Raw genomic sequence first — 27,761 nt, 5'->3', positions numbered from 1 at the left:
AACTTGTGCATTGTTAACTCTAAATTTGATAAAAAAAACTTATATTTATATTTCAATTTGGTTACACTTTTGATCATTCTGACAAGAAAATAGGCATGTATATTTAGTTAACAGTCAGCCACCTGCAAAATGGTGAATAAGGCAACCTAATTTTTGAAAAGTAAAATTTAAAACTTAAGAGATGCAATAAATAATTACTTGGAACATATATGTCGATAACAGACCTCAGCATCTTTTGATCACTAGAGTCACAAAGCAAAATCACAAGTCAAATGCTCAGATTATTTTGCCTCAAATAAGAGACAGAGCAAAAAAGTGATGGTTCAATGGGCTAGGCTCACCAGGCTATATGGACCGAGAATGCAGCAGCCTGTAATCCCTCCACTGTCGAGAGAAGGAAGTGTTCACTGCTCTGTGAAACCAGCCTCATGCGGTTCCCTCCGTTCTAGGGACCAGGAGACCTGAGCCTTCGCCCAAATCCCATGGCCCAACTCTCAACTTGGAGTGGGCAAGCCAGCTTAGTGTACCCTACAGCCCAACCTGTTAAGACACAGCCATGTTCCATCCCTTTGTTGCTCCCACATGGGTCACAAGTTGGTGTTAATCAACTCAGCAAACAATTGGCTGTGTTGGAAGCCTATAAACCATTGCATTAATTATGTTTTAAACGATGTGGGACATTTTATTGCTCCCAAGACAGTTAGTGGTCTTATGTTGGAAATATGCATGTCACACATCATATGCAATATTTAATTCATGCTTACCCACTTTCAGTATAATGTATAATTATAAAATAACTTATGAGCTTGTTTATAGTGCCATGTATACTTGACCGACTCTTGATTATGTCAAATGACAGCTTCAATGTGTGAACAAATCTTTCGATAATCATAACTTTGCTGAAGCCTTGAAAAATGTCTCTCGGTCCTTTTCTTCAAAAATCTAATGGCTTTGAACTCTTCAATCTGTGAAAACAATATTTTAGTCTTGCACAGATTTTCCTCTCAAAGACATACATGCATTCTTTCCTATGAAGCACGGACATGGACATCAAACATGACACGGACACCAATAATAATTTGAGAATATGACATGATTCAATGTAAGCATATGTGTCGGTGCTGTGTCGGACAAGATACATACTTCGTACAAACTGATCATGGTAAGTCCTCTTCGATTGTACACCGAGACAAATCCAGAAACCTCAATTTGTTTAGCTTTGTAAATTGTAATTCCATTCTGTAGTTTTTCTAATCTTCTGAAGTTTACATGAATTTCAAGTCCTCCTAGGCCATCATCCAATGGAGAGATGTCACAAAAATCTTAATAAGTCAAGCTTATAATTCTAAGATTGATCCACATATGTGTTGACCGTGGCAGTGGTTTCAAAGCTGGGACTCGGTCTATGAATCTTAACACATCATGAAACTTTGGCCAAAAATTATGAACACTTCCAGTCTTTGAATCTTATCTCGGAGTCTCAATCATCAGTTTGTACTAACAACTAGTAAAGATTTCATGCAAGATTACACAGATTAATAAAAAAATAAAAAAAAGGTATAAAATTGTGTCATGTAACTTATTTATCAAATAAAAATAAATTGTATCATTTAACATAAAGACTTCTTTTAAAATGGATGATAGATATATATATATCATGTTTTGGAGCATCCATTCTTATAGGAAGCTTGTGTATATTTATTTAAGACAGTGGAAGTATTCACGAGAGAGCCACATGATGCTTGTTCAATTTTGTCCTTCTCGCAATGCATTAAAACACAAGACAGCAAGCTATATGCAATCTTGTTATTATCCCCACATTCACAAAGCTCCTTGCTTTATCCAATTTCTTTTCATCATAAAGGTTGCCCCAACAACTTTGATTGCAAAGGGTACTACTACCATAAACATTCATATATAAAAACAAAAACTGAAATTAGAAGAATATATATTTTTCTTTTTGGTTATTGAGAGTTTAGCGGCAAACCCAAACTGATACACACTAAATGATGAGAAATGGAAACTGCAAATTCAAATCCGCATCACAACACACTAAGTGCCTGTGTCGTCTATTTTTGAAGAACGAAAACAAAACTGTCGTCGAATAAGGTGCATGTAGTGAGTATGTGAAGTTCCTGCTTCAATGAATGAAACAGACCAAAGCATAATCAAATGGGTACTTTTAGTAACACTCCTTCAATCCCTTTTCATTTGACAATTGAATAAATATGTCAAATGACAATTGGCAAAAAAGAATGCACTATTGAGTCACTCAGTTCACATCAAAGATTATTCATGCATTACAATATTCAAAATTGTTGGAATATATCAAAAAGCTAATAATATCTTTGATAATTTGTCAAATAACTTAGATTATCTCTTATGTATTCCACCAGAAACCATTTACAATTCATTACATGATACAAACAGCTCACTTTGCCAAATCCATGTCCAATTCATTACTCAATACAAATAGCTGACTTGCCAAATTGACTTGAGACAATTTATCACTAATACATCATGTAAACTTTCTTCTACTCTTGAAAATACTCAACTCTGCATTATATCAACATTCAACAGTGGATTTTCAGCGGTGACTGCAAAATGACAGCAGGAGTGAGACAAATTGAGAGAGGAGAAACCCAAACACTGTTCTAGTGTTTTAAATTACAAAAGTCTTAAAACACTTGTAAGGGCTTAACACTACAAACACACATATCTGTTTTGATCAAGCAACAAACACACTGCACACATATCTGTTTTCATAAGTTCCATGTTAGTACATAAACTCAAATTATTCAATCCAGAAGGCCCTTAATCTCAAACCAAATCATATTTTAGTGGCCAATTCAACAGCACAGCAGAAAAAGTAACATGCATCATGAACTATCTTAATATATAAATAACACTATTCAATATCAAATCAATCATCCAACCATTGTTTTACACTGAATTTCTCGAAAACCCTTAAACAGCAAAAGAAACCCTAAATTTCTCGAAAACCATAATTTCACAACCAACATATTATAAGTTGTTCTCATAAATTCTCCAAAACAGTGTTATAAGTACTTATTCATTGGATAAGCTGAAATAAGTCGATCCAACATGCACATAAGACATAATATGTTTTCACAAGCTATCCTAAAGAATACCGAAAATAAGTTGTTTGCATTAGCTATAAACTAAAATAATTCAATCCAAACAACCCTTAATCTCAAACCAAATCATCTATAGTGACAAATTCAAATATAAAGCACTAAAGTAACAATAATCACGATTTATCTCATTACAAAATGAAGTATCCATTCATAATTTTACAAAGTTAATTTCTTAAAAACCCTAAAACATCGAAGAACCCTAATTTCATAAAAATCACTTACATATCATCAATTACTTGTCTTTGGTGGAAACACCATACTTCTCCTGCATCCTAGCAATCTCATCCTCCTTTTTCTTCTGATCAAACTTCTTACTCATCTTCGCTTGTTGATAATAAAGCACAATCAAATACCGATTAGCAACATTGAACCCGGAGAGATGATCGACAGCGGTTTTCGCATCATAGATATCTTCGTAGACGACGAAAGCAGTGCCGCGAGTGTCTTTGTTAGTTCCGATTCGGATCTGACGAATTGCGCCGTATTTGCCGAAGATATCGTACATTTCTTCGCTGGTGATGTTAAAGGGAAGGTTGCGGACGTACAGGACGCGGTTTACTTCCGGTGGAAGACGGGTGTTTCCCTTCCGGAGACTGATTGTTGTCATCGCCGGCGAGAAAGTGAAGGAAAGTTTGAGAAAGTGAAGGAAAATTTTCGAAGGGTTTCTGGAAAGAGAAAGAATTTTCTATGCGGTGAGGTTTTGTTTATATAGATATTTTTGGGTTGGGCTTTGAGAAAGATTCTAGTGAAACTTGCTCTTTAACACCTCCAATTGCTAACATGCATCTTAAAATATGAAAAATACTTTCATTGGGTCCTAACTCCTAATTCATTTTCTCCTCCTAATGAACTCCTAAGTCCTGAAAATATCATCAAATATGACATTTTGAAGTTCATTAGGAAGAGACTCTAAAATACATATTCCAAAAATTTAAAGATAGGCTAAAATTTGATTAACAGTCAACACACATCCGTTACCTTCTCACGAGTATGTCAATCTCGCCGAAGGCTCTCCTGAACGCGTCGGACCAAAGAAGGTATGATCTATTGATCTTACAATTGTTAGTAACCTTATAAATAAGAACTTTTGAGTCACTCTCAACAATCAAGTGAAATAAACCCTCATTTCAAGCCATATCTCAGACAAAGACCCAACATCTTAGCATTCAGAGCACAAACTTCAATTTTACGATTAAAACCTTTAATCCATCGTTCATCAAATTGATGTAAAATCCCGTCACATCTAACAAGCTCCCCTTTGCCTTCACGATCATTTCTACTGTAGAATTCTGATGAATTATATATCCTCCTACTAAATCACTAGTCAAAGTCAAATAAGTCAAACATTTCACTATCACTTCCATTTTTAAACATTTCACTATCATTTCTATGCTCGACTTCCATATTTTACTCTGAATTTAACATTTATTTAAACTATTTTATCATTTTTATGATGTTATTTAAATTATACCTAAAATGTTAAATTTCACTAAAATATAAACAACATCACTGCATAAGGAACAAAGTAATTGACCATTTACATATGCTATTAGTTATGTAATTTATTTTGTCAAATTTTTTAGTCTTCCTTAAAAAAATAAAAATTTAGCCCCACTAATAATTCAATACCGGATCCGCCCCTGTTAGAAAGTGTGATATTTTGTTGATATCAAGAGTGTATTGGTAGCAATATTCATTGGTTTTCTTTAGGGGGGAAAAGTTATTGTAGTTATTCAACTTAAAAATAAATAAATAAAAAATAATGCTGACTTATATCTAAAAGTGGCACATTTTGTCAAAAAATATCTAAAAGTGGCACATACCAGAAATCAGTTTGGCAAAGTAAGTTGTTTTCACATTTTGTTATTGAGAAGTTACATTTCTTTGGTGAAAAATCGTGTGCAATATTGTTCAATATAGAATAACCAACCATATATACACTAAACATGGACAGCCACATTTTTTGTGTCTTACTTTTACTCTTATCAAAATCACACATAAAAATCCGTTAGCCCCGTTGATCCGTTCCTTATAGATTAGGATATGATTTAAATACGAGGCATAACAAAATGTCTATAGTTTTATCATAGTTTCTATGGTTAAAACACCCCATGACTCTAACATCAAGATACCATTCAATTGGTCATATATCTTGAAAACGTAGCATTAATAACACCTTAATTTGTATAGCTTCTTGTTCTTAGGTCCCTCACCTCTTCATTCCTCCATGGATCAAAAGCAGGGAATGGTAAGCCTAAACCTATGTAATAAAATGTATAAAAAGACAAGGAGCAACTTTATCGACCCCACGTCTATTAAAAAATCACACATGGTTTCGAAAGTATGATTATGACGGCATAATTTGTTCCAAGGTCTACTTTCAGACGACATATAAATTGTGTATTTTCTGGATGTGTGCATCCGAAATGATTTTGGGGGCATAAAATGTTGCTCCTGAAGAAAAATTTGGAAGAACATTACAACCTTTTGAAAGATTAAAAAAAAAAATTGTAATTGTCTTATAAAAAAAGGCAAAGAAATGGAAATTTATAATGCTACATGCTTATAAGCTAGAGTTTTAAATTAATTGTTACCAAGTTTTATTATTTTAGGTTGACATTTCAGAGATTCATATTAATTATTCAAAGTTGTACATTTGAGTGTTTCTCAAGTTACTAGAAACATCATATCATTATTGGGTGAATCACATTCTAAATAATGTTTTGCTTTTTATATTCTTGATTTCTAACCAAAATTTCTCCTGATGCAGCAATCAATGGTTGTGTCCAAGCTCATCTTATGACCTTGTTGACAATTGATTGTCATTTGATATATTGTAGTCAATATATTATAGATATTGTAGAGAAGTATATAAGAGCCTTGAGCTTGTATTGGTTGATGTGCGTTAAAGGGGGCATCAACCAATACAAGATCAAGAAACTCCGAGATTAACGTCTTAAGATTTTGTATTTGAATTGGAAGTTTCGAACATTGAACTTGAAATGGTTAATGTGCTTTGATCAAGGGGGTATTAACCCAATACAAGTTCATGACGAAGCTTCCATTTTGAAACAAACTTTGTTTTTTACTTTTCCCAACTGCATGTAAAAGAATGAGCAACAACAAAAGTACTAATTACAATGTATGATCCTATTTATGCAGAAAAAGCATGCTAAATCATCTGTGCCTCAGTTCGGTGCGTGGGACCAAAAGACTATGGGAGCTACCAACTATTCAATGGTGTTTACTCAAGCTCGTGCGAACAAAAAGCAGCAGAAAACTGACCTGACTGAAGTCAAGCGTAGCAGCATTGGGACTGAAGAAGAACTTGTCAAAGCTATTAATCACAGGCATGGACATCCGCCTCAAGGTTATCATGCTCAACCCGCTCATGGTCGTGCTCCTCCTGCTCAAGTTCAAGCTAATGCTCAAGTTCATGCGAATGCTAATGCTAATGCTCAAGTTCAAGAAGATCCTGTAGTCATGGTGAGACCATTTTCTTTAGTTCTTATTTAAGTTGAATGAATATTTTTTTTATTGTACTTGAGATTCTATACTGGTAACTTCAACTTCCAAATTTGAATACATTTTTTTAAACCAAACACTCCTCCTAGATTTGGTCCATGCCCCCTTGATTAACGCACATGGATCATTTACTAGGAGGAGTACTATTGTCAAAAGCAAAATATGACATAGATTAGACAGGGGTCATAGATTTCGGCTTCTGTCATTATGTTTCTTATGTACAGGTGTATTTTTTTGTATTATTTAATTATGGTTGCCGATCCATACATGAGTTACACCTCCTTCAGTGTTTCTATGAACCTGAACATGTGCTGCTCGCTCAAACACAGAAAGGGACATGAAGTGAAATGACAATACTGGGGAATCAGTGAATGCAATTTCTAATACATTTGTTGAATATTATCATGCAGGGGAAAAGAAGGATTCTGACCTACATTAATTGCTGTATTAGGCCTTGATATGATAAGAACCATACAAACATATCAACTCCTTCATATTCAAAACAATGGCATGCTATAATGCTATAAAAAGTACTAGGATCTATGCCTTGTAAAATTTTGTGTAGATGAGACAAGTTCAATGGAAACTTGACCAATACACATTGTACAGTATCTTATGAAAGCTATGGTCACTTTTCTTCAATTGCTTATGATACTGTCTAAGCAATAGACATTACATCAATGGAAAATGTTGCACGAACAAAATATATATTATTATTATTATTATGATGATGATGAATTAAATTATATATACATGATGCTTTACTACTGCCAGTGCATTGTACATGAAATATACATATTCTTCTTTATTTGATCAGACAACTGGAATTGCATACTTTATCTCCCTCCCTCCCTAACCAATGATGACAGAAATTAAGCAGTGGACTTTGCCCGCTTAACTGGGGCTTGAAGGGAATTTAGGTAAGCGGCATCCTTCTTGTCGATTCCATCAAACAGATAACTAAAAGGTGCCATTTGAATGTATCTCCCAGAACCAGGAACAACCTTCAATTCATTATTTTCCCAAACAACTCTTCCTCCTGCTACAGTCACTTCAATTTTCCCCTGAAATAACAATTTCGGAAGAAAAAACACTTTCAATCTTGATATCACATGACAAAACTTCAAATAATGAACAATATATACATACTAGCACATGTTGAATGAAACCATAGGAAACTGACAAGGTAAAAGAACAAAGACTGAACAAATCAAGTAATGAGTGGCGAGAGACTCAAATCTGTATGTGTGTGAGGACGCGTGCATGTGCGTGAGAGAGAAAGAGGTTGTTTAGGAAAAGAAGCCACATTTAGCTCAAGTTGTTGCAGTGAAGGGCCTCTGTGCAATTCCTAAGGCAGTGTGAATTTTTAAGAATAACTAGTAAAGATCCCGTGTAAGATTGCATAGATGTGTGGAAATTAGAAGTGTGAAATTCCTCCAATAGAGATAGAACTTCGAAGACTTTCCTTAAAATAGTTAGATAGATAGACTTATTTCTGCTGGTGAAAGAAAAGTAGAATTATTTCTAACTGATAGGCCACAGAATGAGATATCCATTATAACCTAATGAATTAATAATATGCCTAAAGCTATAATGAATTCTAGATGTCAAATATTAAGCCATTAAAGATAGTGTTGTAGCATATGCAAAACAAATGTTCCCTACCCAATTCAAAACTAGACATAGCTGCATGAATGAAATTCTTTTAATTGATTATGACTTTATCGAAGTTCTTGCTGTACAATATACCATTTGTACCAAGCTAACTATGAACGTGGAGACCTGGTACAAGCGCAAAATCAACCCCGAAAGAAAACATGAGACACTTTAAGTAGTCATCGGGAAGTTAATTAACTTCAATCCCTAGACCTAGACGGATCAGATAATATTTAAACCAGTACCTTTCCTTTCCTTCCCTCATAGACATTTGTGTCCACTCTAGAGTGGTGTGACTTTGCAGTTATGTCAAAGCTTGAATTTGGATTGAGAATTATAATATCTGCATCAGAGCCAGGAAGAATCGCTCCTTTCTTTGGATATATATTGAAGATTCTAGCACTGAAATGATAGTCGAAATAAAAAAAACATATAATTTTGAGATATTTGCCAAACACTTTTTTCAAATCAAAATAATGAAAACAAAATCCTATAACAGGATGCCGAATTTTACTTCGTTTGATTGAAAAACTTACCATTCAGTACTTGTCAAGCGGACATAGTCGGTGACAGATATTTGGCCAGATTCCTGTGAGATATACACCAATAAATTCCAGTTAGAAGGTTATCATGTCCTCCATTTTACCAAAACCTAGCAAGGAAAGGAAGGCTACGGTGGAAATATATTATCTTACCACCATGATATCCCATACCACGCGCATCCTTTCTTCAATACCTACAGTTTTCAGGTTGCAACGCGTTAGTAAGAAAACATTTCAAAATCGTCCAGAATGTATTTAGGCCGCAGATATCTAAGGTTACTGTGATCACCATTGACCCCGTTAGGAATTTTCCGGAAATCGTCAATTCCAAAAGCTTTCTGGGTGGAATTAAAGACGCAATGATCAGTTCCTACCAGCTGCAAATTCGTAAAATGTATCCTTTGGTCAAACGTACGATCTTAGCAAAGAAAATAAATTTGAGCTAGGATCTAGATAAAATACAGAAATCAGTAATAATCAAAACTCAAAAGTGCTACTCCATCCATCTCATACTAAGTGTCACATTTGAAATATTTATTTGTCGCTTATTATTTGTCATTTTAGAATACGAGTAACACATTAGTTATCTTTTTTTTACTAATATACCCTTATTTATTGTATCTCAATTCTCAACTTATCTAATTACTCTACCAACTTCTATATTAATAAGGGTACAATAGTAAATGAAACTCATTTTATCATAGAAATTAGTACACTCGTGACTTTCTTAAGAAACATGCATAACTACTTTCATGTTATGGCTGAGACAGAGGAAGTATGATTCATGTTATAGCTGAGACCATCCTAACTACTTTCTCAGGTTCAAACCATCTTTAAATGATCTCTGAACCTAACTCTAACTCAATATGAACCTGTAAAACTCCTGTTGAGAGGGCAGCTTGTAGGGCCTTATCATGTCCTTGTTTCCTAATAGGGGGACTCATGACATACCTGAAACATGAGAATGAAATATGGCTTATATATTCTTAAAACTGAAGACAATGAAAGAATAACAACAAAGGAAAACTATGTAACAGGTGAAGGCACTTGCTTTGCTGCAGTATCAAAGTCAGGATGCCAAAGCCAAGAGTCGTCAAGGGCTAACCCAGATAGTACAGGCTCTCCAATTACTCTTTGTCCTGAAGTAAGAAAACAAACAAGTCACCTACCAAAACTAAGTCATTTGGGAATAAAAGCACTTAAAATGTCAAGATGGAAACATATAAACAAGTAGGAGAGCTCACTAAAATTAAGTTATCAATTAAACATATAACGTCACTCTTGAAACGCATTAATCCAAGGTTGTCGAACTCAGATATCCGTAAACTCGTGATTTTTTCATAGACTAAAATACTACAAAAGTAACATTTAGAACATCTATCATAATATGTAAACACAATTTAATACTATGTGCACAGTATATGTTCAACATTTATCTTAGTAATAAAGCAAACAAAAATTACAAAATCAGCATTATAGAATCACTTTTTTCAAAAGTTTAAGCAAACACGCTCTAAGTCTCAGATTCGCAGTTAAGTTCAAGGCATTTGACTATTTGAGTAGCCCCAAGTTTTTCTATAATAGAGTAGATTCAACATAATGACATAGCAAAAGAGTGGAATTATAAAGTGTTGTCAGGTTAACCTATTCATGGCTATTATAATTTAAGTACAACAAGTCTTCTTTTTACATTTATTCTCACTAAAGAGACAAGAATATTGTTGTTCAAATGTATGAATTTTTCTACAAGCGGACACCTAGCCTTATCTCTATATGTTGTAATTTTATGCTTTCTCTACATAATCTAGAATTACAAGGGTTAAAGTTAAGAACCTGATTTCCTGGCCTTCGCAACTTCTTCCATTGCATCAATGCTCATGACATGAACCACATACAAAGGAGTATTTACAAAATCTGCTAACCGAATAGCACGAGCAGTTGCCTCACCTTCCAACTACACATGTAGCTACCCAAGTCAAATAAAGTGATGTTCTATAAATCGTACTGACAGATATTTAGATTTTAGACTTTGCAGTAATCACAGAATACAACGAAACAAAACAAGTAATCAATTTAATCACATAGCAACTAAATGATTTATCCCAGTATGCAAACTTAGACACTAGTAGCTAAGAACAGTCAACTCTGGTTCAAGTATGTGCACCCAAGGCTACTAAGAGTGTGATTGTCAGAGATGTAAAGGCAGGGTTGAAAAACGAGGACGGAAAATAATGTATTCTATGGCGTGGTAAAACAGTGGAAAAGTTGAAATGAAAAGAATAAAATTGAGACCAACCACTGCAGGCCTTGATAGAGCATGCCCTTCAGGTCCAGTTATTCCAAGCTCTATCATTTTCTTTTGCCCTTCATACACAGCGTCTCCATTTTCTGCGTGGACCATAGCTAAGGCACCAAGAGACTTGCACTTTTTAAATCCTTCTAGAAGCAACTCATCACTGATCATAAGAGATCCTTTGTAAGCCATGAAAAACTTAAAAGAATTGATACCTGCAATTAAAAAACAAAGATGAACTGCCTGAAATAAATTCCTCCGAAGTCAGAACCCTCCCACAGGGTTATTGCCTCATAATTAACCAGAGTATACAAATCCAAAATAGGAAATAAATTATAACCTTTCTCCTTGACCATGAGCTCCATTTCTCTTGAAACAGTTTCATCCCATTTGGTAATAGCCATATGGAAACCATAGTCCATGCAAGATTTCTTTGCCTTCTTTTCATAGGCTTCAAAACCAGCGGTTAAACTCCCATTAGTTGGTATAACAAAGTCAATGTGCATTGTTGTACCACCAGCCAATGCCGCGGCCTGACCACTGAAGAAGTCATCCACCGCCACAGTGTTCATAAACTCCATCTCAAGATGGGTATGAGGATCAATGCCTCCTGTTATTAAACAAAAAGATGCACAGTCTGTCAAAATCTGACGACGACGATGATGGATCATGTCAAATTGACATAATGATGGAACGTAAAAAAAATTAAACTTCATGTGACAACACTAAGGTGATTTAATTTCAGAAGTGGTTACATCTAGACATTGAGCAGTTAACAACTGAATAGATGTTAGAGCATCACCAATGGTGCAAGCCGCCTTAGGTTCTATAACCCAACTTCACTATACCACATAACTTCAAATAAGAAAATCACTCACTTTTCACACAAATGACAAAAGTATTCAAGACATTTAACAGATCTCACATTGGTTTGCTTAAGTTGGCCTTAGTGCTTCTTTCACATAAACATTTACTATCTTTGTCCTTAAATATAAGTTCCTTTTGAAAAAAAATGGCCCTAAATATAAGCATCTCCAAAAGTATTAAGAACTTATGAAACACTTACACTAACAAACATAAGTGCCACGCTACATGTCAAAAAAAGGTCTAACCTGGCATAACAAACTTGCCAGTGGCATCAATGACATATACATCATCTCCAACCGCGATAGTTGGATTAACAGCAACAATGATGCCGTCTTCGACATAAACATCAGCAATCTGTTGGTGATGAGCATTGACAACAGTACCACCTTTGATCAACAACTTGTTGGATGATGATGATGATGAAGTTCCACATGTGGACTCTCCGTATCCAATTCCAGCTACACAAAACTAAATTCCACAATCCAAATATTAGTTAGAACAGAGCATTTATAAATATTAGAAAATATAGGAACGAGGAAAGTCAACTAAAAAGAGAAGTTTGAATTAATTGAAGGTAATCACAGAAGTTAGTTACCTGATTGTGTTGTGATTGAGCAAGCGAAGAAGGAGTAATAGTGATGATAAGGAAGAAGAGGAAGTGAAGGAGTTGATAATGATTGGTGAAAATAATGAAAGACATGATCGCTCCAATGTTATGCTTCGATCTCGTTCGTTGTTTCGTTATTTATTTCCATTTTCAAACCAATTACCGTAAACTAAGCTCATACTTGGAATCAAGATACATTTTGTTTTTCACAATTTTTAGTCTAAGCTATTTTTTTTATAATGGTAACTAAATTCTAATAGTTAGTTAGGGATTAATTTAAGTTTTTATTTTTGTTTGAGATTAAATTCGAACAAGAAAATTATGAACATCAAAATGAGTGAAAACTCATTTATATTTTTTTCTTATCAAAATACATATAAAAAAACTTTGTATTTTTTTTTTGGTCAAGTATATTTTTTTATATGTGATGTTTATTGTTGCCACAAAACTCATAATAATGTTTTAGTATGATTAATTAATTAGAATGAGTTTTTTTTTTTTTTTTTATATCCACTCTTTTGAATTATTTCAAACTTATTCACATGTGTTGGTGTGGTGTCAATGTCTGACACGACACGTGTTGGACACCAGACACGTCTTCAATCAGAGGTGTCGGTACTACAAAGTGCATATATCTATAGTTTGAAATGAACTCGTGTTTTAGGAGTAGTCATGCACCGGATGTGGGTTCTTTTCCTAGAGAGATTTGAATTGTTGTTCGGCACGTAGTTGGAGATTAGCTCACTCTCCTCCTAGACTCAATCTTGTTGTCTTATAAGAATAACTTAATTCATGATCATAAGTTGTTTTGATCTTCTTTTCATAAGTAGCTTATGAAAACTAATTATACAAAGTTTACTTGGAGTTTGTTAGTTCCTATAAATTCTGAGATTGTAAAAACAAGTTATATATGAAAAAAGCCTTTTCAATAAATACTTGATTAAATTGAGCATACAAACGCCCCCTAAATGGACACTATTAACTTTGGGATGAATCTACATGCTGTGGTAGTGAGCTCAAATAATAGTAAGAATATTGTTAGTCTAAGTCCACAAGGTTTTGATGAGATAGTATTCGGCTAGGGTTCTTAGAATGTTTTCGAGTCTTGAAAAGATGTGTATGCTGCTGGTCTATGATATATATCACCCTAATCTGGACTCTGGAGATACCGTAAAGTGGGATGCATAAACAAATCATGCTTAATTAAAGAAATATAAATGGACTTACCATAAATTTTTGTTCTTGTTTAGTCTGAACTCTGAACGTTCTGTACCAGTAAGCGGGATTGAGTCCTCTAATGGTTACCTTTTGGTATCGCATAAATCAATCAATGTTGATGCTCATCGTCATATTTTACCAATTCATCACGACCTTTCTTAACGCCTGCAGCCAAGCCACTCCCACTATAATGTCTATTCCACCAAAGTCTAACACACAGGCATCAATGATCAATGTCTACCTCACCAAACTGAGTCACCATGTTTGAGCATTTTCTGTTGGCCGTGACTCTGACCATCTCATTCTTCCTTCTGAGAGATGAATGTCTAACTGATCTGCCTTTTTCCTATTCCTGTGTTGTATACTTTCCATATGCCAGGCTTCTTAGGGTCCAAAATCCAAATCTAGCACTTGGTAGATTTGTGTTCTCCACTTCTCTATTTGGCCCACTTCTAACATTCCGATGACTACATTTGATTCTTTCTTCGGAATATTATACTGACGTAGATGAATATGCTTTATTACAGAAGGCAGTAGCAGAAGTATGTACCATGCAAATTTCAAAGATGATGAAAAGCTGAGTGAATTCTGAAGTTTTAAGCAATTTGACATTGTCAACGACGATTCGACCATCACTATTTTGGTGAAAAATCTTGCATGAAGCAGGTAATTTGTATTTTTCATACCATTAAATAGTGTATTTCAGTTCCAATCTTAATTATGTGAGTTTTCAATGAACCTATTTCCTGAACAGCATCAAGAAAATTGGGCTAAAGAAATCCGGAAAGAAAGAAAGATTTTGGAGAAGGATTAGCCAGGTGAGATTGTTTTGTATTCCTCTTACAAAATAGCTTGTTATAATTTTCCATGTCATATTGTATTTAGCATTTAATTTCTTTTCAAGCTAAATGCCGAATTGCATTTAAATAATTTGATTAATCTAAGTGTACTCAGGAAATATCAATTCTTTCAAATGTTTGTTTGTTGTATTACATGTTTTCAGTACTCATACAAACCAATCATACTAGCAGAGAAAAAGAGGCTCAGGTGCATAGAAAAGTGAAGCAAGTATGTACAAGTTCCCATGTAAAACGTGAAGACTGATTTCCTTTGCCGCTCCGTAGCTTATTACTGATATTATGTCAAAACCATGCCGAAGGGCAGACTGTGATAGAACTGAATTTGAATTCAGTGCAGTAGGTGACTGTATAATCATGTAGTCAGACAATCCATGACCATCCGATTGAGATTGGACGGTCCTTAAAAAAGCACATTTTGATTTTAAAAAAATAAAATTTCCGACTTTAAATTCTGAACCGTCCAATCTCAATTGAACGGTCACACGAATCTCTCAGTGACTTCATGGAAAATCCAGTCCGACAAAACCACACCCCTTAAAAATTATAAAGTAACAATATGAATTGACAGAAGATATTTATGTTAAAGTTTTAAAACTAGTTCAGTTTTCTCACTTTGTATATAAAGAGCAATTTGCATGAGAGAAGGGGTATGTTGGAATCACTTTTCTGTTAGGCCAGAGAACAATATCAAGTTTGTTTTGCCGTGTCAACTTGTAATGTAAAATTTTAGGAATATAGGCTGAGCATAATTACATATATGAAAATGCTAAATGATTTCATGTTAGTCCTTTCTGAAGCATATTAGGAGGATATATCTTTCATCAGTCTGTAGTTGACATCTTAACATTTTCTATTCTCCACATAATTCAGCTGGTTACAAGACATTTAAGTTTTAATTAAGCATTACTTCTTGAAAATGTTAATTGTGTCAATGAAGAATATGGCAAGTGCTGTAATATGCAATACTTTGAAAAAAATATTACTACTGCCTTAAACCTGTGTTTATCCCTTTTTGAGGTTTAAAATTGAACTGTTTTAAGAGTTATTTTTGGTTTCAGAATTTCGAGGACTTTGTTGTGGAGCATTTCGTCAGCCGTGCTCATGATATTATGGTTGCATGCAATAATGCATACATGGAAAATGATGTTGATGAGTTTGACGAATGCTGTGCAAAAAGAATACATATCAAAGGTTGCTTACAGCTGCTGAAGATTTCTTTAACTGGACATATGGAAGCACTTGTCAAAGAGTTTATAAGAATTGGAGCTAAGAACTGTGAGAAATTCCTCCATGAAGCAACAAGAAGAGCAACCAAAAGAATCTTTCCTGAGAGTAAAAAAACAATGCCAGAAGTTTTTCAAGTGGTTGATTTGGCACTTTTTACTGAGGCTTGAAGGGAATTTAGATAAATGGGATCCTTTTGGTTCAATGCATCAGACAGATAACGAAAAGGAAACATTTTATGGATCTCCCAGTAACAGGAACAACTTTCAGTTCATTATTTTACCAAAAAACTCTTCCTCCTGCTAAAGACACTTCAATTTCTCCCTGAAAATAATTGCAAAAAATAGAACATTGAATCTTGATAATATTACATGAAAAGGCCTCAATTATTAAACAATGGTAAAAGAATACTGAATGAACAAATCAAGTAACAAGTTGTGAAATTGAGAGATTCAAGACCAATTTTTAAGAGTGAGAGAGATAGCTATGTACCACCAACACATCAACGTGTCCAATTTGACAATTTTTAACACCGACGCATGTGATTATATTCAATTACTATCACTTTCTCAAGTCATCCTTATTGACATATCTATGTCATGTCCGGTGTCTTTGTGGATGTTTTATATAGATAGCCATTGACAAAATGAATTTCAATGTGCACATAAAGAAAACTAGCATAAAGTTAAATTAGAATAAAGTCTCATCTAGAGTGGTTCAAAACTTGAGTTAGGATTCGGGATGAAAATATTTGCATGAGAGCCTTGAGAATAAAGCCGCTCATGTTATTGAGTTGTTTATTTTATTTATTTGAATAAATAAGTATAACTTATTTTCTTCTCAAAAAAAGTATAACTTATTTTAGCTACCCTTAGCTACCTAAAAAAAAATTGTTGATATAAGTTAGTTAAACTAAACAAATAAAAAGATTATCACTTGTTTGATGATAGATTTATTTCATCTTATTTTTGAAAAGTTTAAGTCATTTTAACAACGGTAAAGAGATTTTTTTTTGTTGAAAAAACTGTAAAGAGAGTTTTGTTATTAATGAATACTATCGATAAATTTTTTGCAAATTACTTCGTTACTGACGGTAAAAAAAATTAAACCTTTTATATTTAGCCCTCTCGTAAAAAATTGCTAGCTTCACTGATGTGCTTATCAATAACAATTTCTCAATTTTCACTTAACCATTGAAGTTTAAAAAGCCTAGGATGGAAAGTAGTACTAAGATTAAGTTTTGTAACTAGTCATTGACTATATTAGTAAAAGAAACTTAAAATTCCTAATCATGGTGTAAGAAAAAGAGATCACCTTACTCTTTCACTTTTAGCTCTAAATATAAGTATGTTTCTCTATATCAACCTTCCCTTAAAAGTAAGGAATTTAAGTTTCTTTTTCTTCCAAAGTTATTCTTCCTCCCTAGAGACCCTAATCATCCTTTCTTGATTACATGTTTTTAAGTCTTTCTCAATGTCTCCTATGCCTCATACTCCCTTGGAGTCTCATCATCTTCCTCCTCATATAGTCCTTTTGACTTGGAGGTTGATGACTTCACATTACCCTTTCTTTAACCAAAGTAATTCTTTGTCCAACATTTTCACTAACACTCTTAAGTCTTAATCTCCCTTTGTGTTTCTTTTTGAAGGATTGTGTCTTTGGTGATGGTGGAATATCATTCATGGTGAAAAACAAGAACAAAAGTTAAGAAAAGAAAAAGGTTTAAATGTGTCATTGGTCCCTGCACTTTGTAAAAATATTGGTATTGGTCCCTCTGTTAACTTTCTGTTAAAAAAAAAAACACAAAACCAACGGAGTGCCACGTGGCCCAATCATTTCACGTCACGTGGCACCAATATCAATATTTTTACAAAGTGCAGGAACCAATACCAATATTTTTACAAAGTACACGGACCAATACCAATAGTTTTGTGTTTTTTTTAACAGAAAGTTAATAGAGGGACCAATACCAATATTTTTACAAAGTGCAGGGACCAATTCCAAACAAAAAAAAGTGTAGGGACCAATGTCAAAATCTGATGAAAGTGCAAGGACTAAAGGAATATTTAAACCAAAGAAAAAATTGGACCTCACAACTCAACTAATTATTTACACTGTTGATGACTCTTTTTTTTTTTTTTTTATAAAAATGAAAATTAAAAAACACTTGATTATTACTTTAGTGCATTGTAATGTAATCAACCTCTCTTCACTTTTACAACTCCTTGATGTTATTGTATTACTTTTTTTGAAACCAATGCCGATAAGGTCCAAAAATTTTAAAATAAAAAAATCAAAGTCAAGGAAATATGTGTTGAAACTCACTTTCTTTCTTTCTTTTTGAATTTTCTGAGGTTTTCAAAATATTTTAGTAGAACATCTTAATACACCTCTTTTTACAATGCACGTATACTTTTGAACTCTAGAGTCTTTTTTTCATTATCCTATCTCAATAGATTCCTCTCTTATTTCTATGCTACTAGACTTTTTGAATTTCAATATTTTCTTTTGTGGTTTGTGAAAAACACCAAAACACAGATGTTCTGCACACTTTTTGGATCAAAAGCCTCTATTTAGAAAGAAGTATATGAAGAAGCTACAAAGATATGATTTTCGTTAAAATTTTAAACTAGATTGTATTTGTAATCACAGTTTATTTTCCTTGCAAGTTATCAAGAAACCGAACAAGAATCATATGCACACACAGCAAAATAAATCAAAGAATAAGAATCATATGCACACACAAAATAAATTAAAAATATATACAAATTAAAATAACCAAAAGAAACTAAAAAGATTGGAATTTATTATTGCCAATAAACAATTCGAAATACATTCAACAGGGACAATGTCTACAATTTGTAAATACAATATAACTGATAACCATGTATTATATATCGTAGTTTCAGCGACAAGAACAAGAATCTTGATATAACAATCCTGGTGGTGTGATATATGAGTTATGCCTCAAAGATCCAGTCTCCCCAAACCAATTCTTGATGAACCCTAATCTGATCACAAGGGTAGTAAATAGTTTGATGGCAATAGTCAAAATACACACTATAGTAGTAACTCTTTTCCATTAAGATCTTCTCGCTAGCGATTTCCCCTACCCACCAACCATCGTTATCAAACACATCAACTTTCTGATTGAGTTCAAACCTCCAAGGATTATGAACACGTGGCGGTAATGGACGAAGATCTTTTGGAAAAAGTGTTTCCATAAGAAGTTCCGATTCGTCATCTTTAAGAAGATTCTTGTAACGGATCACATATTTTCCACTCTCTAGACATGAAACAATTGTAGCTTCAAAGTACGAACCTACAAACCCTTCTTCTTTGCTGCATACTTCAACTTTATCTCCTACCTTGTAATCAACTCTCTTCACCGGTGGACGCATGGTTGCACAAGATCAAGAACCTATTGGAAGAGTTAGAGAGAGATATGAACCGTTTTTGAGAATGAAGTGAAGTAAACACACTACCGTGTGTTATTATATAGTGTAGGTGATGGGGTATTTGTTTTAGATTCAGATATTTTAGATTGTTTAGATTTTTTTAGAAGGTAACTTGTACATTGTTTTAGACGGTTGAGATTTTCTCTTTGGTTGTTATATTTTTTGACAAAATCTTTGGTTGTTATATGAAAAAGATATGTACTTCAAAAAATAAAATATGAAAAAGATTTTTTCTTTCAAAAAAAAATAATATGAAAAAGATTTGTTATGATTCTTACTAAATCGCTAATGACCAAGTATTTGATAGTTTTTTCTAGCGGAAGTATGTGATAGTTTTTTTTTTTCCACGGATTATAATATGTATAAGTTCGATTTATTTTTATCCTTTTTAGGGGTTTATTTTTTTTATTTATAACAAAAATCATTTACTTTATATCATTAATAATTCCGTTTTGAATAAAAGCTTATATTCTTTTTTACGTATAGCTTTTTTTTATGTTAATGGATCATCGTTTTCTTTTTTGCGTTAACCCTCTTGTTTTTATGAGAAATGCATCAATAATTTGGATTTCGACCGTTGAGGTATAATAATTTAATTAATTTAGGCCATCAAAAAAGCAATTATATAATGTTCTTTTATATGGTTAATTTTTTTTTAATAAATACATTTTTTATATCGTTCTCATGAGCATAACTTAGTTGGTAAGGACAATACATTATAATATGCAGAGCTTCGAACCTAAGATATTCCCCTTATTACCTTAAAAGGTGAATTCTTTTTTTTTTAATCAAAAAGTAATGCAAAGAACATTACCGTATATATGTAAAGAGAAAGAGCAAATTACAAAGAAACAAAAGGGGGAACTAGGTCAAGACCCTTTCAAAATTAAGTAAACCTAAAACTATGCATACCTAGTCGGTTTCTACCATAATCATGCTTAATACAATCAGGGAGGGAGGGGAGCCAAACAAATGAAGACAATGTTAGTCCAACATTAGCCATACAGTCTGCACAAGAGTTTCCCTCTATGTATATGTGGGTTATCAAAAAATTCATACTTCTAACATGTTCGAAATAGTTCAACCATTTATTCCTTAAGCTCCAAGGCACCATGTTCAAATTTTTAAAAGCTAAAACAGCCAGCTGCAGGTCAGTTTCAAGCCAAATATTTCTCCAATTATTCTCACCAGCAATATTTATAGCAGTGATAACTCCCAAGAGTTTTGCATTGAAGGCTGAGTTGGTGTTCAAGTTTTGCACAAAAGCACCAATAAAAATATTGTTGTGATCTCTAAAAACACCTCCACATGAAGCTTTGGTAGGGTTCTTTGTCAAGGCACCATCTGTATTTACCTTAATCCAAGGAGGAATAGGAGGAATCCACATGACTTCCTTGATCAAGGGGGCTCTTGGGGGGTGGATGTTGATCTTGAAAGCTTTCAGAAAAACAAATTCATCCATGTTGACAAATGAAGTGAGTTTTGTTCTATTACCTGTAAGAGAGACTGCAACAATGATGTTGTTGATTGCAGATTTCCAGTGATTTTTTTTGTCTTTAAATCTGGCCTGATTTCTAATGAACCAAATTGCGGAGAGAATGTTGATGATGACAGCCTTGACCACCACTTTGCATTGTGGTGTCCATCTTTTATCACACAATTTCCATATATCATCAGCTGAAGTAAGTTGCAGATTGGTATTCAACAAAGAAGCAAGCCAAGACCATAACTTCATATCTAAGGAGCATTGGAAGAATAGATGAAAAGTGGATTCAGGATCAGTGTTACATGAGTTGCACATTGAAGCAATATTGCACCCTCTTCCCATCATATTCTCATCCGTAGGTAATTTGTTGTGCATGAGCCTCCAAACAAGAACAAATTTGGAAGGTGGAATATCAGCTGACCAAACCTTCTTGGCCCATTGAAAATGTTGTGAAACAAGAGATTTATGAAGATAGGCTTCTTTAAAAGAGAGGTCTCGAGATATACCAGACTATTTGACAAAAAAAAGATACATTTTTTATAATTATTGATCACATTTTACTTACTTATTCGGATTATTAGGGCTCTCTTCTTATAAGAACCGGAGGCTTAACAAACAAAAAAAGTCATTTTATTATCTATTCTATAAACTATATACTATATATAAAGGCACATCTAAAAAATTTCAAAAACAAAAAATTTTGCAGGGATCTTTTTTAAAAACAAAATATTTTGCAGGGACCAAAAACTACAAAATGGTTCAGTTATAATGTGTCACGTATGCAAATCATCACAAAAATGAGGTCAGAGACTATTTTCAAAAACAAAAAATTTTGCAGGGACCAAAAACAATTTTTTTTTTACAGGGACTAAAACCAAAACGAAGCATATTTGCAGGGACTAAAACCATATTTTAGCCTTGTCAAAATTCCCTTTCTCTTGAAAGATAAACATTAAAATACAAGAGCTTGATGAGAACCATATACACTCCTTGATTTTCAAACCATATCATGGTATCAAACGTATTATGGATTTACTACATGTACGACATGTTTATACAGTATTGGATTTAAAACAAATTTTGGTGGAGATAAAAAAATGTTCAATATCATTTTTAAATAAGAAGAAACATTATACGTCTTTTTTTTTTTTAAGTGTCGTTTGAATATCAATTTTATGTTTCTATTTAATTGTTGTTTTGATGATTTAAGTGTAAAATTTATCAATTATATCATTTTTCAATTACTCAATTTTTTTGGTACAAATGAGAGAAAAGAACCAAAAACAAGAAAAGACTATCTAGAAAATAAAGTCCCACTAACATCAGCTAGCAGAAGGAGGCTAATTCCGGCCTGAGGAATTGCAATAGGGCGATATATCTCATGGCTACTAGCCCCAAGCTTAACAAGTTAGTCTGCACATGAATTAAAATTACTTTTTTTTATCTATCAAACTAGACGGAACGTATATCTATAAATTCCTTCTTCTTCTTATTTTCTTTCCAAAAAATTATAAATAGATGTATACAAATTATAATCATTCTCTTCACAATTTTGAATTTTATATGATCTATGATTTTTTTTTCGTTGTCTTTTGGCTTTTTAAAAAAATATTGTCAAAATTATAAACAAAACATCTCTATTCTTGAACGGACATTCAAATAGCTATATGATTTTTCATTTAAGGATGATTGTAGCTCCAACCATTCAAATTTAAACCAAATTATTCTCTTATTTATCTGTTATTATTTCCTTTATTTAATAAGATGTTATCTTAAGGAGACACCAGTTATTTCTTGATGGGGCAAAAATATCAAAATCATACAGTTATTCATGTTATTTCCCCTTTTTCTCCTATTGCTTTCAAAAGTTTCAACAAAAATCTAAGTAATTACATTACATCATGGAAAAAGTAACACAACAAATTTATTCTATACCAATTGAAGCTCCTAGTACACAAATACATGTTTTTTCTTTGTTTAATTGGAAAAACTATACTGACACTAGTAAAAGAACAATACCCCAGAAACTTTTTAAGTTGTGCATTTGGCTCTTTTTAATAGGATTTGAAGGGAATTTAGATAAATTGCATAGATAACTAAAAGGAGGCATGCAATTTGTGAAAGTAGACATTGTTCACTCTTTCCTTTCCTGGATGATAATTTATGTTGCTCCGACATTTTTGAATGAAAGCGTGTCTCGGTACATTAATACGATACTGACACTTGTGATTACATTGAATTATATCATTTTTTCACAATTTTATCGGTGCCGATGTGTTAGTGTTAGTGTCGTATTCCATGTCTGTATCTTTGTTCGTGCTTCATACATGATAATTCATATAGTTGCTACTTCCAAATTTGTGTAATATTCTTCAACATTTTATACTCCTTGAGTATGTTTTTGGAGCTTATTATGCAAGTTTATATGGTAATGATCTGTAACATATCTATTTCTTAACACAACCGGTAAATTTTCTCAAGCATCAATAGGTCTTGCTCTTCACCTTACTCTTTCTTTTTGTTGTTGATTCCACCATGATTTGTGAACTTCAAAGTTGCTAACTTCACTTTCCATTCCTCCCTAAATTCATGGTAACTAAATATTTGTTCCAATTTTAGCTCTGAATATAAGTATGTTTCTCTAGATCAACCTTTCCTTAAAATTTAGGAATTTTAAATTTCTTGTTCTTCCAAAGTTATTCTTCCTCTCTAATCCTCCTTTGTTGATTACATGTTTCTAAGTCTTCCTCCATGTCTCCTATGCCTTGACATTGCCCTCTCTTTAATCAAAGTAATTCTTTGTCCAACATTTTCTCTAACACTCTTAATCTCCCTTTGTGTTTCTCTTTGAAGGATTGTTTCTTTGGTGATGGTGGAATATCATTCATGGTGAAATACAAGAACAGATTTTGTTTTGTGAAGTAAAAATTCCTTCAAACATTTGTCTAACCAATAAGATTGGTAGGGACAATGCATAATATATGCAAAGTCCAAAGTTCAAACCCCAACCATCACAAAAATTAAAAAAACAACATAAATTGACCAAAACTTAATAACATGGTCGTTTAGAAAAAATGACATCAAAAATTTGGACTATAATTGAAGGGGGCCGCGCGAACGCAGGCCCCCACAGCAACAAATTATGATGTAGGCTGTTCTACTTGAGAACACCTTAAGTAGGCACCCCTCCTAAGTGCAATGGAGGTCACCAACCTAGGCCATGGACCTTCTTGATCATCCATTGACCCCATCCAGGTAAGTATGTTGTCCAATGTCATACACTTTCAATTTATAACAACTTCCCCTCGTGGTTTCACCCAATCTTCCCGATGTGGGACTTGCTAATGTTATACTATACAAAAATTCAGCAAAGTGCAAACCAATTCTGCATAACCTATGCTATGCTATGGATATTGGATGGGATTGTAGGTGGCCAAAAGGAAAGGTCAAGTGAAATCATCGACAATGATTGAAACACATGAATCCCGTAACCAATCCCATCAATCTTGTTACTCTTCAAGTTGCTAACAAAAGTTCTATGAGGACGCTGTAAGAACACATCACCATGATAAGAATGAAAAGTTCTCACTTGAGTCCTCATATCAACAATACAATCCTTACATCCTTTTTCCACAACACACACCAACATGATCATGAAAAAGAATATCCTCTTAAGATGTATATTGTATCACTTGGAAAATTAATGAGGTCACATTTTTCAACATTGTTGAAAGGGTCATACACTAAAAAACTAGTTTTTCCCATGAAATACAAAACGTTTTCATGTGCAGACTGTGTAAAACTGTTTGGACAGAACACAACTTTTTTGTTCCATTGTCCTATTTCTCATGAGAAAATCAGAGTTTATTTTTCTTGCAAGGTATCAAGAAACCGAACCCATCCCCTGGTATTGATCGATCAAGTATTATTATATAACCCACCCACATCAAAATAAATCAAAGAACAAGAATCATATGCACACACAAAATAAATTGAAAAATATACAAATTAAAATAACCAAAGAAACTGAAAACTGTAATTCATTGCCAATAACCAATTCAAAATACATTCAATAGTGACAGTGTCTACAATTTGTAAATACAATGTAATTAATCTATAGACCATATATATCGTAGTCTTCAAGAACAAGAATCTTGATATAACAATCGTGGTGGTGTGATATATGAGTTATGCCTCGAAGATCCAGTCTCCCCAAACCAATTCTTGATGAACCCTAATCTGATCACAAGGGTAGTAAATAGTTTGATGGCAATAGTCAAAATACACACTATAGTAGCAACTCTTTTCCATCAAGATCTTCTCGCTAGCGATTTTACCTACCCACCAACCATCGTTATCAAATACATCAACTTTTTGATTGAGTTTAAACTTCAAAGGATTACGAACATGTGGTGGTATTGGACGAAGATCTTTTGGAAAAAGTGTTTCCATAAGAAGTTCCGACTCGTCATCTTTAAGAAGATTCTTGTAACGGATCACATATTTTCCGCTCTCAAGACATGAAACAATTGTAGCTTCAAAGTATGAACCTACAAACCCTTCATCTTCGCTGCATACTTCTACTTTATCTCCTACCTTATAATCTACTCTCTTCTCTGGAGGACGCATGATTGCACAAGATCAAGAATCTACCAAAAGATATAGAGAGAGTTATGAAACGTTTTTTTTAGTATGAAGTACACAAACCGTAAGTTATTATATAGTGTAGGCGATTGTATATTTGTTTGAGATTGGGATATTTTAGACGGTTTAGATTTTTCTGGAAGGTAACTTGTAATTATTATCAGTGTAATTGCACGGCTGAGATTTGTTCTTTGGTTCTTATATTTTTTGACAAGATCTTTGTTTGTTATATGAAAAAGATTTGATATTGGAAGTATGTAAATTGTAATAGTTTGTTTTGTTTTCACGGAATATACCATTTAATAGTTCGATTTATTTTTAATTTATAAAAAGAAGTCATTTACTTTTTTTTTTACTAAAAAAATCATTTACTTTATATCATTAATAAATCAGTTTTGAATAAAAGCTGATACTTTCTTATGTATAGATTTTTTTTTTTTATGTCAGCGGACCATCGTTTACTTTTTTGTGTTAACCCTATTTTTATGAGAAAGGCTCCGGTGATTTGGAGTTTGACCGTGAGGTATAATAAATTAATTAATTTAGGCCACCAAAAAAGCAAATAATTTATGTTCTTTTATGTTATATGGTTAAAAATTTTAATGATATCATGAGTTTCCGGGATGATAATATCTGCATCAGACCCTGAACTCCCTTGGATATATATTGAAGTTTCTACCACTAAAATGAGTGAATAAGTAAAAACATCATTAATATTTTTGGCAATTTTACCATAAAGAATCATCAAATTAATGATACGAATAATAAAATGGTCTGAAATCTCCTTATTGCCCATAAAGGTAATAAATTGTTCAAACTTTAAGTCCACCGCATCACCACCTTTGAGGTATTTTGCGCTTTGAATCATATGCGAGTCCTAATAATTTTGTCTCATATGCGAGTCCTAATAATTTTGTCGTTAAAAGGCGTCTCTGTTGGTCGAGACTAAAAGTAGTTTATAAATACTCACTCTTCTCAACCCACTAAGGCACCTTAAGGTCACAATTGTGGAGACCTATTAACATAAGACCCGAAATGGACAATACCTCAGAAAAAACAATTCAGTGGAATTGAGGTCGGAACGAAATGAATACCAATATTTTCAGAGATCATATTATTCAGTGCTTGCCGATCGGACGTAGTCAGTGACTGTTATTTGGGCAGATTCCTGAGGTATATATGACCATAAAATCTAATTAAAAGGCTATCCTCTCATATTTCAACCAACAAACAAAAAATGGAGGGCAAGGTAGAAATTTATTATCATACTACCATGGATAAGTATACATATCATATTGTACAATCCACGGCAATGGTCCATTGATGAAATATATGAAGCAAATTCAATAACAGATGAAACTTTAGAAAAACATTATGTTCGTTTCGATAAATGTATAATACATGTGATATTTACACCAAGAAATTTTCAATTAGATGTGAAACCTGCAAAACCCTGTTGCAAGGGAAGCCTGAAGGGCCTTATCACGTCCTTGACTCCTAAATAGGAGGACTCATGCCATAATTGAAACATGAGAATCGACACAACATACTTTCATGAAACTTAAGACAAGAAATAATTAACAACTAAAAAAGAAAAGGAAAGATGTGGTGAACTTGCTTTTGCAGCAGTCTCAAAATCAGGATGTCAAAGCCAAGAGTCTTCAAGGGATAACCCTGAGCCTACAGCAATAGGCTCTCCAATTACCCTTTATCCCACAGTTAGGAAACAAACTGGTAACCTTGCTGAAATCAAGTTATCAGAGAACAAAACGCAATTTTTTTGTCCCTCTAGTTCCTGGGGTATGGGGCACTGATAGTTTGGAGTTCGACCAAGAAGTAAATAAAGGTTAACCAAGGATTGTTCCAGCCAGGATTTGAACTCGGTCTCTCCTTAACAATTCATCCTTAACTTGAGTTCATTAATCATTTGAGCCCAATCACTTGGTTAGGGAACAAAACACAAACGTCACAATGTAACATATAAACTAATCTTTTGTTCAAAAGTTTAAAAACAAGAAAGGGATATCACTAAAACTATGTTATCAACAAAACTTAAAATGTCACACTAGAAACATGTGAACCAACCAGTGATTTGTTTTGCACCAAGTTTCTGCACTTATGATACGAGTGGAATCTTCTTTTTTCCCCGTAAAAAATGTTGTTTTGCAAAAGCATTTGTTTTCCTACAAAAGGATTTCTTATCTTTATAAGTTGAAATTGTTT

General features: G+C 33.4%; 5 protein-coding genes and 1 non-coding gene across 7 annotated transcripts; 1 reads left to right on the top strand and 5 right to left on the bottom strand.

Annotated features, from left to right (window-relative positions):
• Positions 1-2,276: 2,276 nt before the first annotated feature.
• LOC11431415 (splicing factor 3B subunit 6-like protein) lies at positions 2,277-3,845 on the bottom strand. Its single transcript, XM_024783706.2, has 2 exons — positions 3,381-3,845; positions 2,277-2,597 (listed from the first exon to the last, which is right to left on the bottom strand). The coding sequence occupies exon 1, from the start codon at positions 3,763-3,765 to the stop codon at positions 3,391-3,393; it is 375 nt and encodes a 124-aa protein (XP_024639474.1). The 5' UTR covers positions 3,766-3,845; the 3' UTR covers positions 2,277-2,597; positions 3,381-3,390.
• Positions 3,846-6,302: 2,457 nt separating this feature from the next.
• LOC11420934 (uncharacterized) lies at positions 6,303-7,203 on the top strand. The gene is made up of 2 exons (XM_024785025.2): positions 6,303-6,644; positions 7,094-7,203. Exons 1-2 carry the CDS (start codon positions 6,303-6,305, stop codon positions 7,139-7,141), a joined length of 390 nt encoding a protein of 129 aa, XP_024640793.1. The 3' UTR covers positions 7,142-7,203.
• LOC11434280 (dihydropyrimidinase) lies at positions 7,180-12,847 on the bottom strand. Of its 2 annotated transcripts, XM_024784493.2 has the most exons (13): positions 12,637-12,847; positions 12,287-12,509; positions 11,515-11,784; positions 11,178-11,389; positions 10,715-10,835; positions 9,933-10,020; positions 9,754-9,832; positions 9,171-9,258; positions 9,035-9,075; positions 8,876-8,928; positions 8,585-8,741; positions 8,349-8,465; positions 7,609-7,747 (listed from the first exon to the last, which is right to left on the bottom strand). In XM_024784493.2, exons 1-12 carry the CDS (start codon positions 12,739-12,741, stop codon positions 8,397-8,399), a joined length of 1,506 nt encoding a protein of 501 aa, XP_024640261.1. In that variant the 5' UTR covers positions 12,742-12,847; the 3' UTR covers positions 7,609-7,747; positions 8,349-8,396. The 2 variants fall into 2 exon arrangements, with proteins under 2 accessions (XP_003617228.1, XP_024640261.1); XM_003617180.4 differs by lacking the exon at positions 8,349-8,465 and having other exon boundaries at positions 7,180-7,747; positions 12,637-12,844.
• A 5,905-nt stretch (positions 12,848-18,752) lies between these two features.
• LOC120580538 (protein AGENET DOMAIN (AGD)-CONTAINING P1) lies at positions 18,753-19,398 on the bottom strand. The gene has a single exon (XM_039834292.1). It carries the CDS (start codon positions 19,349-19,351, stop codon positions 18,911-18,913), a length of 441 nt encoding a protein of 146 aa, XP_039690226.1. The 5' UTR covers positions 19,352-19,398; the 3' UTR covers positions 18,753-18,910.
• Positions 19,399-23,996: 4,598 nt separating this feature from the next.
• Positions 23,997-24,157, bottom strand: LOC11421465 (U1 spliceosomal RNA). The gene has a single exon (XR_003012641.1). It is a non-coding gene; the product is annotated as a U1 spliceosomal RNA (small nuclear RNA).
• A 751-nt stretch (positions 24,158-24,908) lies between these two features.
• On the bottom strand, positions 24,909-25,781 carry LOC120580539 (protein AGENET DOMAIN (AGD)-CONTAINING P1). Its single transcript, XM_039834293.1, has one exon. The coding sequence runs from the start codon at positions 25,521-25,523 to the stop codon at positions 25,083-25,085; it is 441 nt and encodes a 146-aa protein (XP_039690227.1). The 5' UTR covers positions 25,524-25,781; the 3' UTR covers positions 24,909-25,082.
• Between the last annotated feature and the right edge of the window lie 1,980 nt (positions 25,782-27,761).

The sequence above is a fragment of the Medicago truncatula genome, chromosome 5 (assembly GCF_003473485.1).
Source record: "Medicago truncatula cultivar Jemalong A17 chromosome 5, MtrunA17r5.0-ANR, whole genome shotgun sequence".
Lineage (NCBI taxonomy): Eukaryota > Viridiplantae > Streptophyta > Magnoliopsida > Fabales > Fabaceae > Medicago > Medicago truncatula.
The sequence above is the reverse complement of the archived record's forward strand: the minus strand, read 5'-3'. Positions and strand labels throughout refer to the sequence as shown.

Excerpts from the sequence above, each read along its gene's own strand:
- LOC11431415 (XM_024783706.2), bottom strand. The coding sequence starts at position 3,765 with ATGACAACAATCAGTCTCCGGAAGGGAAACACCCGTCTTCCACCGGAA.
- LOC11420934 (XM_024785025.2), top strand. The coding sequence starts at position 6,303 with ATGATCCTATTTATGCAGAAAAAGCATGCTAAATCATCTGTGCCTCAG. Across the intron at positions 6,645-7,093 it reads AAGAAGATCCTGTAGTCATG|GGGAAAAGAAGGATTCTGAC; the intron begins GTGAGACCATTT and ends ATTATCATGCAG.
- LOC11434280 (XM_003617180.4), bottom strand. The coding sequence starts at position 12,741 with ATGTCTTTCATTATTTTCACCAATCATTATCAACTCCTTCACTTCCTC. Across the intron at positions 11,785-12,286 it reads TGGCAAGTTTGTTATGCCAG|GAGGCATTGATCCTCATACC; the intron begins GTTAGACCTTTT and ends GTTTAATAACAG. Across the intron at positions 9,833-9,932 it reads GACTTTGATACTGCAGCAAA|GTATGTCATGAGTCCCCCTA; the intron begins GCAAGTGCCTTC and ends CTCATGTTTCAG.
- LOC120580538 (XM_039834292.1), bottom strand. The coding sequence starts at position 19,351 with ATGCGTCCACCGGTGAAGAGAGTTGATTACAAGGTAGGAGATAAAGTT.
- LOC120580539 (XM_039834293.1), bottom strand. The coding sequence starts at position 25,523 with ATGCGTCCTCCAGAGAAGAGAGTAGATTATAAGGTAGGAGATAAAGTA.